The sequence below is a fragment of the Prunus dulcis genome, chromosome 8, assembly GCF_902201215.1.
Source record: "Prunus dulcis chromosome 8, ALMONDv2, whole genome shotgun sequence".
Taxonomy (NCBI): Eukaryota; Viridiplantae; Streptophyta; class Magnoliopsida; order Rosales; family Rosaceae; genus Prunus; species Prunus dulcis.
In genome coordinates, this window is record NC_047657.1 from 14,533,646 (window position 1) to 14,548,643 (window position 14,998).

The 14,998-nt window shown below is 35.9% G+C and overlaps 4 protein-coding genes across 4 annotated transcripts; 3 read left to right on the forward strand and 1 right to left on the reverse strand.

Moving 5' to 3' along the window:
- Positions 1-1,282: 1,282 nt before the first annotated feature.
- On the forward strand, positions 1,283-2,013 carry LOC117637882. Its single transcript, XM_034372929.1, has one exon. It carries the CDS (start codon positions 1,454-1,456, stop codon positions 1,844-1,846), a length of 393 nt encoding a protein of 130 aa, XP_034228820.1. The 5' UTR covers positions 1,283-1,453; the 3' UTR covers positions 1,847-2,013.
- A 3,812-nt stretch (positions 2,014-5,825) lies between these two features.
- Positions 5,826-6,609, forward strand: LOC117637669. Its single transcript, XM_034372628.1, has one exon. It carries the CDS (start codon positions 5,928-5,930, stop codon positions 6,312-6,314), a length of 387 nt encoding a protein of 128 aa, XP_034228519.1. The 5' UTR covers positions 5,826-5,927; the 3' UTR covers positions 6,315-6,609.
- A 1,120-nt stretch (positions 6,610-7,729) lies between these two features.
- LOC117637639 lies at positions 7,730-8,862 on the forward strand. Its single transcript, XM_034372573.1, has one exon. It carries the CDS (start codon positions 7,769-7,771, stop codon positions 8,846-8,848), a length of 1,080 nt encoding a protein of 359 aa, XP_034228464.1. The 5' UTR covers positions 7,730-7,768; the 3' UTR covers positions 8,849-8,862.
- Positions 8,863-10,860: 1,998 nt separating this feature from the next.
- LOC117636546 (triosephosphate isomerase, chloroplastic) lies at positions 10,861-14,545 on the reverse strand. The gene is made up of 9 exons (XM_034371087.1): positions 14,192-14,545; positions 13,892-13,918; positions 13,389-13,458; positions 12,853-12,976; positions 12,307-12,391; positions 12,059-12,191; positions 11,772-11,945; positions 11,356-11,438; positions 10,861-11,240 (listed from the first exon to the last, which is right to left on the reverse strand). The coding sequence occupies exons 1-9, from the start codon at positions 14,393-14,395 to the stop codon at positions 11,184-11,186; spliced, it is 957 nt and encodes a 318-aa protein (XP_034226978.1). The 5' UTR covers positions 14,396-14,545; the 3' UTR covers positions 10,861-11,183.
- Between the last annotated feature and the right edge of the window lie 453 nt (positions 14,546-14,998).

A 14,998-nucleotide genomic window follows, 5' to 3' on the forward strand; every position in this document is an offset into this window, starting at 1 on the left:
TTATCTTCCATTACCGACAAATCACACAGGCTCAGTTAATGTCGACACCACACCACATTGTTTTTCAATATTAAAATTTCATGTCGGGTGGAGGGTTGGGATTGTAATTATTATTTTGGCTGAGTAAAGTTGCACTACTGACTGTTGTTAAGGCTATAAAGTGTACGGACCGCCCACCTCTGATGTGGATGCATGCCCCAATAGAAAAGTGACCATTCTTGCTTTGGTCGACATACAAAACCAAAGGGATGTCGATACAAATATCTTTAACATAAAACGAATGTTTTTCTACTTAGCCCTAATTACACTAGTGCATCTGAAAATTCTGGTCAAATATCACATGATATATCACCCTTGCACATGGCATAGATTGAGTGGATTAGGCAGATTGCATTGAATCTTCAACATCTCTACGTGGCATACATTTCAACAAACTAGTTTAAACAGTTCGTGCCACATCAACGATTTTAACAAAACAACAAACTTAATGAGGGACAAAACGTAAAAAGTCAATTAAGGGGGCAATGTGATCATTGTAACTTCATGAGGTATTGTCATATTTGATTCAGGTGACACTAAATAATAGTTATATAAATTATTTGAAAAGGATTTTTACCAAAGCTATTCTTATTGATTCACTATTGTTTTAAAATATGCAAAGTCTTATAGATGTATTTGTTTCTTTTCTTACATTTGGTTGTCAAAGAAAATTTGAAGTGAGTGAAACTACAAATCCTCTTTTATATAACAATTAAAAACTATACCAACCTTAGTGTTGAACATGTGGTTTCGATTCTATTTTAAATCTTAAATAAAATCTTTAGTATTAAAAATACCACGTAGTTTCCATAGATGAATCCATTAAACAAAGTTATTTAAAGGGACAGTTCACTCTACACTATAGTTCAATGATTCGAACACTCTAATTTTGTTCAATAAAAATTTATTAAGAAATAACAATTCAAATGGTAAAAGCTTAAAAGTAAGTACATAAATAAATGGATCAGTCATTGGGTTTTTATCTTAGAATAGTCTAAACTACAAGGGTAAGGGAGTTTCTCACACATACACTATCAAGATGTCATGAAAGTTCGAACCTGAGACCACTTATCTGCAAGTTAAACTCCTTTTCATTGGACTAGACGCCCAAATATCCTTGTTTTTGGATAATTACAAGTACAATTCTTTTTGGCCGGTGTAGATATCTTATCAAAGTACAACACATATGCATAAGTTAAGAGCTCTTCTTCTTATCTTATGTGCCTTGATTTTTTCTTGTACTTGGCCGCATGCATCACCCTTCAGTGCATAAATGAAACTCCACAAAGCAGACACTTACCTGTTTCTTGGCTATAAAACACAAGCCCTTCAATTCCGAACCACCTCTTGAACTTGTCCATTTGAACACTAAAACTTCTCTTCATAATCAAGAAAAACCATCCAACCAATATCCATGGCCTATGGACGAAGCCCAACCAGCTCTTTCATAGAAGGGTTCTCTCTAAGTCCTCTGCCATATCCAGTTCTGCTAATTCTTGCAGTAATCTCAATCTTTTTTGGCATATCCTGGTACTCATCCCATGACTCAGTTGTGGAAGAAGCTGAAACGCAATTCAGTTGGCTGCTTTTGTTTACAGCAATAGCACTTCTGCTTCTTGTTAAGTTGCTGTCTTTTCTGGATCCTGATTGGTTCTTCTCCTTGTTTCCATGGGGAAGCCGCAGGATAACCTACCATGAACCTTCAGAGGGAAGCTCACCATGGGGAGTTGCTGCTTTCATTGTGCTCCTGCTAGTTTTGCTGCAATACCAGTCTATTTTCCGGGACAGCTGGCTCATTAAAAAATAAAAAATAAAAAAAGGCTGTGTGTATATGTAGTAGTTGTTGTATATAATGGAATATGATCTTCTATTTATAATTTCTGTACTGATATTGTGAAATAGATTATACTCGTTTTATTTTCACATCAAGAGCCATATATGTTGAGTTGAAATTGAATCTTCAATGATTTTCCATGTGGGTTTTGAATCCTCTATTTGATGTTTCTTTTTTCCTAGTGGTTTCATTAGGCTAATTTGATTGCTTGGAAGTAATAATTCAATGTCCAAAGCTACAAGTTACACAAACTTGAGATTCAAACTAAGTGGTCATTGTAACTTCTAGATATATAAATTCTTGAAAAATGTTTTTATTACCAAAGCTATTCTTATTGATTCACTATTGTTTTAACATTTGCAAAGTCTTAAAGATTTATTTGTTTCTTTTCTTACTTTTGATTGCGAAAGAAAATTAGTAGTCTCTGATCAAAAGTAATATATACCAAGGCATATCGAGAGGTCTAAGAAGAAAAAGATAACTCTTCGTAAATCCTAGCATTTCCCTTCTCTCTCAACCCTTTTTGCGATGTGTGTTCTTGGAGGAGGAAGGAGGCCGCGCCTCCTCTCTCCCTCTCTCTCCCCCCTTAGACATCACTAGTGGTTGGGTGTATAACGGGGTATATAGTACATTTACATCTTATTTGGCCGGAATCAACTACAATGCAAGGATGTATCCTGCTGCAAATATAGCAAGCCACTGTGAGATGGGAAAATAGATGGAAGCATCCATCTTTTTATTTTATTTTATAGAAATTTAGTTATATACCCAATTTTAGACATAGTTTTATAAAGAAACCCTATACCGTTTAAAAACTATAAACACCCAAAAATTGACAGTTGTCAATTTTTTTAATTTAATAGTTATTTTTTAGTTTATTTGTGTGTGTTAAATACCTATATTGTCCTTGTACTATGGATTTGAGAGAGGAAAATTAGATCTGCCATAAAACCAAATATGCCCAGATCTGCAAAAAAACCAAATCAGTTTTATTTTCTCCTTTCTCACTGGTGTTTTCTCTAGTGTTGGAGCAAGAGGAGCTTCCATTGAAGCTCAGTCTCAGGTCCAATTATATTCTTCATCTTTAATATACAATTTTCAATATTTCACCTTCGATTTCATGTTCTAAAATCGTGCTTCTATGGAATTTTTTTTTTTCGGATTGTTCAAGACCTCGATCAGATGCTCTTAACTCTACTCCTCATCTTTGAACTCTACTCCTCTTTCGCCACATAGTCGTTGTCGTTGTCGTCATCGTCGTCATCGTCATCGTCGTCGTCATTTGGTTTGGACATGAGATTTTTTATCTTTTGCTTCAATTATATGTTTCTCTTCGGATTTTAGTTGATTTTCAAAATGTATTTTAGCTTTGATGATCAATTTATCTTTTGTTATTATTTTAGTTATGAATCTCATTTTTGCTTAACAATGTACTTCTATGACAGAGTATTAACAATGTACTTCTATGACATAATAGTATTAACAATCTGGGCTCAACTTATTTTGAGTTGGTCAGGTTTGTTCTTTCTTCATTTTTTCTTTGGAGGAGATGTATTAGAAATAGCAACATGACAAGTATTAATCAACATGACAGTAAACTAGCAGTGTTATTACCTTAGATTGGAACATTACATAGGTAAACATGCATTAGAAATAGGATGTTATTGGAAATAGCAGTGTTATTACCCTAGACTAGAACATTACAGGGGTAGATATGCATTAGAAATAGAATGTCATAGGAAACTAGCACTGAAACATTACAGGAGCAGGCATGCATTAGAAATAGGATGCCATATGAAACTAGTATTGATATTACCCTAAACTGGAACATTACAACCATTAATCAACATGACAGTAAACTAGCAATGTTATTACCTTAGATTGGAACATTACAATCATTAATCAACATGACAGTAAACTAGCAATGTTATTACCCTAGACTGGAACACTACATAGGTAGACATCATTAGAAATAAGATATCGTAGGAAACTAGCAGTGTTATTACCCTAGACTGGAACATTACAGGGTGAACATGCATTAGAAATAGGATGTCATAGGAAACTAGCAGTGTTATTATCCTAGACTGGAACATTACAACCATTAATCAACATGACATAGCAGTGTTATTACCCTCGACTGGAACATTACAACAATTAATCATATGACAATAAAGGTGTGGAACATTACAGTCATTAATTAACATGACACGTTAATGAAGCTACGGTTTTCAAGACGTTTTGTTTGTAATGAATTGTTTGGGTTTTTTTATAAAATTGGGCTGGGCTTGTTTTGGGTGCTATTTAAGTTTTTTTGTGTTGGGCTTCTTTTTTAAGTTGATCAATGACAGTCATGTAATTTATAAGAACTTAAACACTAATTTCTTATGTAGTAAATGAGTTTTGAGTGTGTTTCTAAAGTACATTCCATGTGGGGGGTTTTTTTAATTTTTAATTTCAGCCTCTATTTTGGGTATATTAGTGAAGCTTTATTTATTTATTTATACATCCAGCTAAATGGGCCCCTTTCTTGAAAAAGCATGAGAGAGAATAAGCTTTCAGTGTGGAAAAATAGGAGAAGCAGAAGAAAATGTGATGTGACGTCAACACACTAATGGGGGTTGTATGATCCAACGATGCTAGTGCTTCCATATTTGATTCTAACGGTGTGATACTTCCATCTTCTGATTTACATCTCCACCCAATGGAGTAAAAAACACATTTACACCTCCTGAATGTGTAAAGGGGATGTAAAGGTAACTTTACACCTCTGAAAATACACCATCTCACTGGTGATGCTCTTATCTCTCTATTTATTTTTCCCATTCCCCATATATTGGATTTGGGGTTTTAATTGTGGGGAGATTATTTGTGCCTAGATCTATTTTGGATCTTGGTTTCTTACCCATATCTACTTGGATCTGTAGTTTTGTTGGTTGGTTTTTCGTTGTACGGTGAGTGACTGCAATCTAGGTGGTGTTCTCTGTCTCAAAGGCGGCGATGATGGTTGTGGTGGCGGTGGCTCAATTAGTTTTTGGTTATTGTTTTCTTATATTTTGTAATAATTGCATAAACTCTTTGTGAGTTGGGTGTTTTATTGTTTTCTAGTCTCTACTTGTGTTTTGTACTTGTGAGAATTTAAAAGTTGTAGTTGTATTAAAAGATTTGGGCAATGTAATTCATGTCTGATTTATTCAGGTATGCGATTTTTATGTTGAAATTTCTTTGCCCTTTTGTAGTTACTATGCTTCCATATTTGTATTATCCCCTTGAGCGTATTCGCCCTTGTAATTGATGATATTTATCCCTAATTTATAAATACAATTATCACTTTTCTCCATAAAATATTTTTTGTCAATCACTGGATTTTTATCTTGAATCTTAGAGCATCTCCAAGTGAGATGGCAAATATCAAACATCATATTTAAATTTGATGGCTGATGTGGTAATTTGACATCTCACACAGCTTTACACTCCACCCGATATGTCAAATTAAATTATTATTTTATTATATTTTAGTGTTGATTTATTTTTAATTAAAAAGAAACGAAAAGAAAAAATAATAAAATATTCATTTGACATCTTTCTTTTGGGATGTTAAAAATAACATCTCAACCTCTAGCCTTCATTCCACATCAACTTTGACACATCGATTAGAGTGATGTGAGATGTTATTTCTAGTCATTACATGCCTATGTGATACTTTTAACACATCGATTAGAGATGCTATTACAAGTATCCTCCTTTCTAGATAAGTTACATTTCTTTTTGGCCGGTGTAGATATCTTATTAAGAGCTCTTCTTCTTCGAAAATCTTATCTTCTGTGCCTTCTTTTTCTTGTGGCCCCACCCATGTATCACACCTCCTCCATTCCATTGCATAAATGAAACCCCACAAAGACATTCAGCAATAAAAATCCAAGCAAATAAGAATAATTTATTAGTTGGCTTGTAAAAAGTAAAGCAGACACTTCCTGTTTTTTGGCTATAAAAACACAAGCCCTTCAATGCCTAACAACCTCTTGAGCTTGTCCATTTGAGCACCAAACCTCTCTTCATGGCCTATGGAAGAAGCCAAACCAGCTCTTTCCTAGAAGGGTTCTCTCTAAGTCCTCTGCCATATCCAGTTCTGCTAATTCTTGCAGTAATCTCAATCTTTCTTGGCATATCCTGGTACTCATCTTATGACTCAGTTGTGGAAGAAGCTGAAACGCAATTCAATTGGTTGCTTTTTGTTACACCAATAGCACTTCTGCTTCTTGTTAAGTTGCTGTCTTCTATGGATCCTGATTGGCTCTTCTCCATGTCTCCACTGGGAAACCGCAGGAGAACCTACTATCCACCTTCAGAGGGAAGCTCACCATGGGGTGTTGCTGCTTTCATTGTGCTCCTGCTAGTTTTGCTGCAATACCAGTCTATTTTCCGGGACAGCTGGCTCATATAGTATGTTCAGTATTCTGTTTAAAAATTTAAAAAAATTATGTAAAAAAAGTTGTGTGTTTATGCAGTAGTTATTGTATGTAATGGAATATGATCTTCTACTCATATTGTGAAAATAGATTATGGTCTGTTTATGTTGAGTTGAAACTGAATCTTCAATGGTTTTCCATGTGATTTGTGTTTTTGTTTTTATGTCTAATGGTTTCATTAGGCTAACTTGATTGCTGTTGTAACTTGTAAGTGAACATATTTAGTGAAATTAATATGAAGTAGGTAAGCATGAATTGCTCTGATCAGAAGTAACTCCTTCCTTGAAGGTTTTCTTAGAGAGTTCCAAATATATATATATATATATATATATATATATATATATATAAAAGATATATTATATATGAAAAGGTGGAGCCGCCCAGTCTGTTTGTACTTCATACATATAGACAGGAACATCCCGGTAATCAGGGGATTTACAATCTCCAAATTGTATTTTAGCTGATTGTCTGTGTCTGGTTTCTTGCACAACTGTAATCAAAGTTTGACAACACCCCTCACCATATCCAAACCTACCACCTGCCCTTTTGACCCAATGCTAACTAAGCATGTCAAGCGAGTTCGATAGGGCTCGTTTGGTGCGTATGATATCTTACCATTTTGTGAGGATTAGATGGGATAAGTTTTCTTCATGAGTAATCCATCTTCTACCTTCAACGTAGTAAAAAAAATTCATTTCTTCATTTAACATGCTAATGTAGGAAGTTATCTTATTCAATCCAATCCTAATCACCAAAAGAGCTTATAATTTATTTTAGATTGAGATTACAAGAATTCAGGTGGCATTATTTTCATGGTAGGCCCTACCAATGAAACTTCATGGTCTGAAGTCAGTGACAATTTTCATGCGTTTCTTGTTGATTAGGTTATATGACATCCAACGTGTACCTTTGAATTGTTCAAATGACTCAATTCTCAGCCATACAACTTTCATTTCTCCAAACTTCTGAAAGCACTTAATGGAACAATAGAGAAACTACTTGGTCTTTTGGGGGGCAGGAAAAGTTCAACATGTCATCACTAGTTTTGGTAGCATCTCTGGTGGTAGGTAGTCTGTATTGATCAGATGAGGAAAAAAAATTAAAAAAAATCACTGTTAAATATTCTACTGTCAATTTTATTCAATTGCAAATCCATAATTTCTGTCACTCAGACCATGTAATTTCAGCATGAATTTTGGAAATATTATGAAGAGAAAAAAATAAATTTAAAAAGATATCAAAACCAACAAGTCATATAAGTGTGGAGAGCCACACAAGTGGATCAACTACAGAGAAGCATCGATTGTAGCTCTCCACCAATTATTGAATCAAATGGCGACCTACCAAGATGAAAAACACATTTGAAGAAAATTATAACTTATTGACAGTAAGTCTTGCCACAATAGAATCTATTGTCTAAAACGTTACAATGCTTCCTTTTATATCTTATAAACATAACATTTCTCTGGACAGCCTACTCCATTTGCATCCAGACAAGGAAGTAGAGGAAGAGGAAAGAACCAACTCTTCTTCTTCTTCCTTCTTATTAACAATGGGTTCCTGTTTCCCTAAACAGATAGAACGCCGTAAGGCGATCTCAACGGAGAGGAAAACGATGCGTGATCTTCATCAAAGCTGTGGTGAGGACTTTCCAGCTTGTGCCCTTAGGCCTACAGATAGAAAAAATTGGATGGCAGGCCTCAACCCTGAGAAGATTCACATACACAAGATTTTATGGCCAGGAACACATGACTCTGCAACCAACAAGATTGGATTTCCATGCATAACTAGGCCTTTTGCACAATGCCAAACTCTGTCCATCTACCAACAGCTTGTCATAGGCACCAGAGTGCTTGACATTCGGGTTCAAAAGGATCGTCGCGTCTGCCATGGAATTCTTGTCACATACAGCATTGATGTTGTGATCAGAGACATCAAGAAGTTTCTGTCTGAAACAAAGTCAGAGATCATACTCCTTGAAATCAGGACTGAATATGGTCATGATGACCCTCCTGATTTTGAGCAGTATTTGGTGCATCAATTTGGGGAGGTTCTCATCCACCAGGATGACAATGTGTTCAACAAGACCATTGCAGAATTGTTTCCGAAGCGAATAATATGCGTGTGGAAGCCAAGGAATTCACCTCCGCCTAAGGCAGGGGGCGTTCTATGGAGTTCTGGGCACTTGAAGGATGACTGGATCAACACGGATTTGCCATCGACAAAATTCGAAAGCAACTTGAAGTGTTTGAGTGAGCAGCCTCCAATTTCAACAAGGACATTCTTTTACAGGGTGGAGAACACAGTGACACCTCAGCCTGATTACCCTATTGTGTGTGTGAAATCAGTGACCGGTCGGATTCATGAGTATGCAAGGCTGTTTATAACTCAGTGCTTCTCTAGAGGTATTGAAAATAGGTTGCAAATCTTCTCTACTGATTTTATAGATGAGGATTTTGTTGATGCATGTGTTGCTGTTACATATTCAAGAATTGAACGGAAAGCCTGAATTTCCATTTTTGAGTAATGTCTTGTTCGTCTTCTTGGTTTTCTTGTGGATTTGCTAGAGAAACATAATGCAACAGGAAACAAAATATTGGGATGAATTTGAATTAAAAACTTAGAAAAAATGGTTTTCATACTAAATATGTGATTAAAAAAATTTATAATTAATAGCACCGAAACCCGGCACACTTCGTTAAACACTATTTGTATGATGTTCCATATCACGAAAACAAATTCAAGACATTTGCATGATTTCAAAATTTAAATGCGCCTCATTTTTCTTATTTTAATGATTATTCATTGAAACTTATAAGCTTCTCTGAGTTTTTTAGCTTCTTTTTTTTTCCCACTCTTTTTGTTTGATAAAAACACACAAATAATTTAGTGTTACAACTTTAATAATATGATTGAACTTTCAGGTGTGATTCTCATGAAAAGAAGAAAAAAAAACTCACATTTTATAAACAAAATAACGAGATATTGGAAGAAACTTGTGTATGTCCTATTAGAAAAGTTCAGGGATTTGTGCTTGAATATTCTAGAGGAATCCGATTTTGTTTTGGATCTGAGAGTGTGAAATTTGGAAAATTGGGCTTATTATGTGAGAGTTATCAGTGAGATTGGGTTTATCTGCGGACCAAAAAAATTCAAAAGTTGTGAAATTTTCAAAAAGAATTATAATTATTGGATTTGATAGGAAGGCAAATGCGCAACCAGATGCGTCAACAATGGCTGCAACCATATCGAATTCTTCATTATGATTCATTGATTGTCTAACCTGGTTAGAGTGTACGTAGTCTGTGATTGCTAATACTCCCTACACATATTTGAAATGTAAGCTGGACTTGATATTTATTTGATCTTTTTTTGAAATAGAATATATATTATGTGCAGGGTGTGATAAAACAAATATGCATGTGAATTAATAACCAAAACAAACAAGAATCATGAGTTTATTTACAAATAATTAAGCCGGAACCCAGCTCGAGCTTGATAGTAAGCACAATCATCAGAGTTGGCTCAATCTTGTTGTAGCAAGTCTACTGTGATTGATGACATTGCACGGTTAAAACCAAATGGAGAGACATTCGTTTATCCAACCCACCACATCTTAACAAAGCACAATTCTCTCAACAAGAAGAAGAAAAAAAAAAAAAAAAGCACAATTAATCTGACATCCCAATAGGTCCAAACCACTTGGAATGAAAGGATGATTGGTAAGATAGCAAGACCAAAATCAGCACCAACAAGACAGCAACGCCCCACGGTGAGCCTGAGCCACCACCGCCCCCGGCTGGGTGAGCTGGCACACGCTGTGGATGTTGGGACCAAAAGCTGAACCATCCACTAGAAGGGACTGAAGAACATGAAGCTACCACAAATATCAACAAAACAGGCAACACCATTAGGAAGAGCTGGAAATTTAGGGCTGTGTGTTGCATTTGGGCCTTGTACTCTGTCTATTGAGAAAGCCATAGCAAGCCAATGACAATGGCAAAGATGGTGAGCAAATGCAGAGGTGGTGCAGAGATGGAGGCCAAGGTCTGGCAAGTCCACCCTTGTTTCCACTCTGGACCCCTCCTCCTCTTAGGGTAGAACCACTCCATCTTTGTCCTCTTTTCACTCTTAATTCTCCTTACAACAACAAGGTTTATATAAATAAGAATGAAAGGTGATTAGGGTTTGGCTTGCTCTTCACAGTAGGTTAGGCTGGCTTTGGCATATATGCTTTGAGTGTAGGCTTTGCCTGCCCCACAAACTTTTTACTTTGTACTAATATGCACTCATCAAACTTTTTACTTTGTACTAATATGCTCTCATTCATGTGATTGATACCAAATTAGCTTCTTAATTAAGGATGAGTCCATGGAATTCTTTTTTCTCTTCCTTTATTCTTCAATTTTAGTTTTTAGCTTTCCATTTTGCCAAAGATATAATTTATTTATTCAATTATTTTCGAGTATTACGGCAAAGGCAGTTATTTTCAATTACCAAATTCACTATGAGATATGAGAATTGAGAAAATGAGAGGACCCCTTGATGTTGATTTCATTATGAGAGAGGACCCTTTTGTTCAAAATGTTTTAAGCTTAAAATGACTCGTATTGCTCTAGCGTCCACCAGACAATAAGTGGCCCATGGAAAATGGATAGAAGATATTTCCTATCTTTATGAGGGGAGGAAAACTTCAAAAATGACCACACAAAAAGAAGGAAAAATAAAGAAGAGGAAAAAAATCCGTATGAAAGACTGGCTCATACATTTGTTACAACAAAGCTTCAAACTCAAAGTACCTTCGCATGGCCCTTTATTTGATCCTGGTGCCAAAACAACCATAATCAAGCTGCAACTTTCTTGGCTGTTACGGAATTGATGATGGTAGCGAATTCAGGACCCTAGGTGATGAAAACTCAACTTGTTAGTGTCATTTGCAAAAAAATTACAAACGGAAAACAAAACGGATCTAAACGACATAGTACTCTCAAGGCAAATAATTGCAGTACTATATACCTTTAAGGAAGCACCACCAACAAGAAAACCATCAATATCTTCCTTCTTTGCAAGCTCAGCAGAATTGCCTCCATTTACAGACCCTGCAATTGGATCCCAATTTAGTTACAATACTACCGGAAGTCGGATATTCACTGAGAGGTAAGACTAGAATATCCCAACTAGCTGAGCACTGAGCAGAATCATTATGTTCAAATGATTCTACGACATGGGTCCAGGTTGGATGTTTCTAAAGTTGTCTACATCTTACAGTTAAAATTCATAGATGATGCCATTATTGCCAATATATTAACATAAATTGGCCTCCCTTGACCTATTTTAAGAACATGCATAAGTGCTTTCTGTTGCTTATTCACAGAGGTGAAAGTTGTAAGAAACTGCCGACCAATCAAAAAGAGTTGCAGGAAACAAGCTACCTCCATAAATAATTCTTGTTTTGGATGCAACTTCTGGTGACACATTCTTTTTGAGCCAATCACGAACAGCTACATGTACTTCCTGAGCTTGTTCTGGACTGGCCACCTTACCAGTTCCAATGGCCCATACAGGCTCATAAGCAATAACTATATTATCCCAGCTGGGTACTGCATCTGCACATAATAGACAAATTAGTGTTATACACAACGGACAAGCTATTCATCTTGAAAAGGGACTCCAAAATTGGCTGCACAATCATGAAAAAGAAAAAGCATTTAGAAGTTGCCTGCAAAAGCCTTCAGTTGCTGAAAGCAGATGTCAAAAGTTTTCCCTGCTTCCCTTTCTTCTAGCTTCTCACCAATGCAAGCAATAACTCCAAGACCCTCGTTCAAGGCATAGGCAGCTTTCTTTCCTATAAACTGCAATTAATAAATTTCAGTTACATTTTGAAAACTTATCATAGATCAGAATATACACTAATCATTTTCTGTAGAGACCTTCATAAAAATGAAAAGAAATATTTGGAACATTCACCTGATCATCTTCCCCAATTACATGCCTCCGTTCTGAGTGTCCAAGAATAACCCATGTGGCCCCAATATCCTTCAATTGTTCAACGCTGCAAAATGGAAATGGTAATTGTAGTAATTATACGAGTTCATTAAACTGAGAATGCAACCATAACAGAACTATGAGAGGGATATGTCAACTCAGAGCTTATATATACTACTATTACAAGATCTGTTTCAGATGTTTAAGCCAGAATCTTGAAAGGACCACTCATTGTCCTTGCAGTACAATGAACAAATAACCTTTTTGAAATTGATGCCAAATTCAAACAGGATTCTTACAATGTTTAGAAACAGTTTTCGAGATACAATTCTAGAGGAGCTTCGAAAGGGAGGGGGGAGCACAGAAACATAAACTATGAACCTACTACCCAGCAAGTTTAAGATAAGTCGTAATGCGAATAGTCTCCAATCAAGACAACCAAAGATAAATTTGTAATAGCAAGATGAAAATGTATGTATCTGTGAAGGACAAACTACTAAGAAATTTAACAAGGCAGAGTAAACTAACCTGATTTCTCCCGTGAAAGCGCCACCTTTTCCAACCCAAGAATTTTGACCAGATATTTCAATACGATCTGTTAACGAGTTCTTCACCTGATCGATGTAAAGAAATGGTGGTGCAACAATAACATCTGTACATATCATAAGAAAATCAAAAGTTAAAAACACTACAAATTCATATCCTTAAATGATATATAAATGAGATCAATACAAACTGACTTTTACACAAATGACTCCATTCTGTACCTACAAAGTAACATAGTGGACTCGCCACCCTTAACCACCTATGCCCAACACCTTTTCGCACGTTGCATACAGTTCCAAGTTTCTTCCCTAGCTACAATTATATCACTGCCTTCTTTTCTAAATAAGACATATACAACCAAACTTATTGATCATCAATTCCAGTCACACAGAGTTTCCTTCTCACCAGATTTTGGTCATTCATCATGTATAATGTACTGGCAAGACTAAAGCAATCTAGTAAACCTACTGCAAATTGAAACAGGCATATACTGAAGATCAAACGTAACATTATCTCACCAACATCTGCTTCCAATTTGGCACTGTTCAAGTCAGAGACTAGCTTGCTGATAGAGTCTTTTGTGCCATTCTGAATGAAACAGCAAAGATGAAAACGTCACAAGAAGAACTGAGCCATCTTAAGAGTTTGAATGCGTATAAATCTTCAATATCCAACAAAAGCAGGCTAAGAAAATACATTAGAGAAAACAGACTCTACAGAGTTTAAAATACTTGTAAATTATGTACCATTGGAAGTAACACTAGATTAACAACAAATTTGAAATTTGAAATAGAATTGAAATTTGAAATTTGAAATAGAATTGAAATTTCAGGGCAGTGGTGCGCTGGATTTCGAAAGATAATATAATGAAACTTCAAAATTCAGAATGCGTTTGAGTGGAAATGTTCTGAGCATTTCAGCCCCTTTGCTCTATGAAGGAAGCATAAAAATTCTTTTAACACAAAGAGAACAATTTACTAGAGGTAGTGCAAACAGACATTGCAGTCAAAAGAGTACTTACACACTTCCAGTTTCCACCAACAAAGAACTGCAAACACAACAAAAGATACAATTAATTACAAATATATATATATATATATATCCAAAGAGGAGAGAATCTATAAGAGTAGAGAATCCAAAAATATCCAGAAATTTCTAGTGAAGAACAATCTCATTCTGAAACTAAGGATAATTTCACCATTTTCTTAACACCTTTAATCAATTGAGATCCAAGATTTTTCCTTTCATTTCCACATTTTCTCGGGAAACCAAACAAAAACAAGGAGAGATAAAAACAAGGAAGTTCGAAAAAATAATAGACCTTTCCAGTGCCGGCCATGGCGACGATGCCTCTGGAGGCTTTGCGGGAGGAGGAAGAGAGGCGGAGCTGGGAGTGAAGATGTTGGAAGAGGGAGAGAGACTGGGTGTGGTCCAACTTGGAGCACGATCGTCGCAGACCGGAGTAAGAGGAGACGGATTTAGGGCCAGAGAGTTGGGAAGCGAGAGATGTGGAGGCCACCGACATGCCTAACTCAGTGAGTTGGAGCTTCCGAGTTTGGGTTTGCTTGCTCTGTGTTTTTACTTGTATTTCACGAGTGAGAGAGTGAGTCACTGAGAGAAAGGGGGTGGTTGGGTTTTATGGTAACCAGAAGGATTGTTAGGATAGGAGGGATGGATGGTTCACGCTGTTATTTAGAACGTCAAATGCACGCGATTTTTTCCCTTTTTTTTTCTTTTTTCTTTTTTAAAAACTTTACCAACCAACAATCTAGGGTTTGGTTTTTTCACTGGTTGTTTGTTTGTCAGGTACCAACCAAACGATCACCTACCCTATTCCGAACAAAAATTTGCCAACGGCTACGATTCCCTCATTGTTGGTTGCTCTCGTGGCTTTTCCTTGTAATTTTTACTTTAATGCAAAAAATATACATAATTCTATTCAAATTTACTTGATACATGAAATTTATAAACCGAAACGTATCTAAAACTAATCTTGAAACATTCTCCTCAAATTATTTCCTCAACAAGTGAGTGAGACGTGATATTTTCCTTCGTTGTCAATAAATAAATAATTTTATTCTTATCCTACCGCCTTGTATAAAAACCAAGAATTAACATAGGTTTCATC

Coding starts and splice junctions, on each gene's coding strand:
- LOC117637639 (XM_034372573.1), top strand. CDS start 7,769: ATGCTTCCTTTTATATCTTATAAACATAACATTTCTCTGGACAGCCTA.
- LOC117637882 (XM_034372929.1), top strand. CDS start 1,454: ATGGCCTATGGACGAAGCCCAACCAGCTCTTTCATAGAAGGGTTCTCT.
- LOC117636546 (XM_034371087.1), bottom strand. CDS start 14,395: ATGTCGGTGGCCTCCACATCTCTCGCTTCCCAACTCTCTGGCCCTAAA. Junction 11,946..12,058: donor GCAACTGAAGGCTTTTGCAG/GCAACTTCTAAA, acceptor TATTATGTGCAG/ATGCAGTACCCAGCTGGGAT. Junction 11,439..11,771: donor AACAAGAATTATTTATGGAG/GTAGCTTGTTTC, acceptor ATCCAATTGCAG/GGTCTGTAAATGGAGGCAAT.
- LOC117637669 (XM_034372628.1), top strand. CDS start 5,928: ATGGCCTATGGAAGAAGCCAAACCAGCTCTTTCCTAGAAGGGTTCTCT.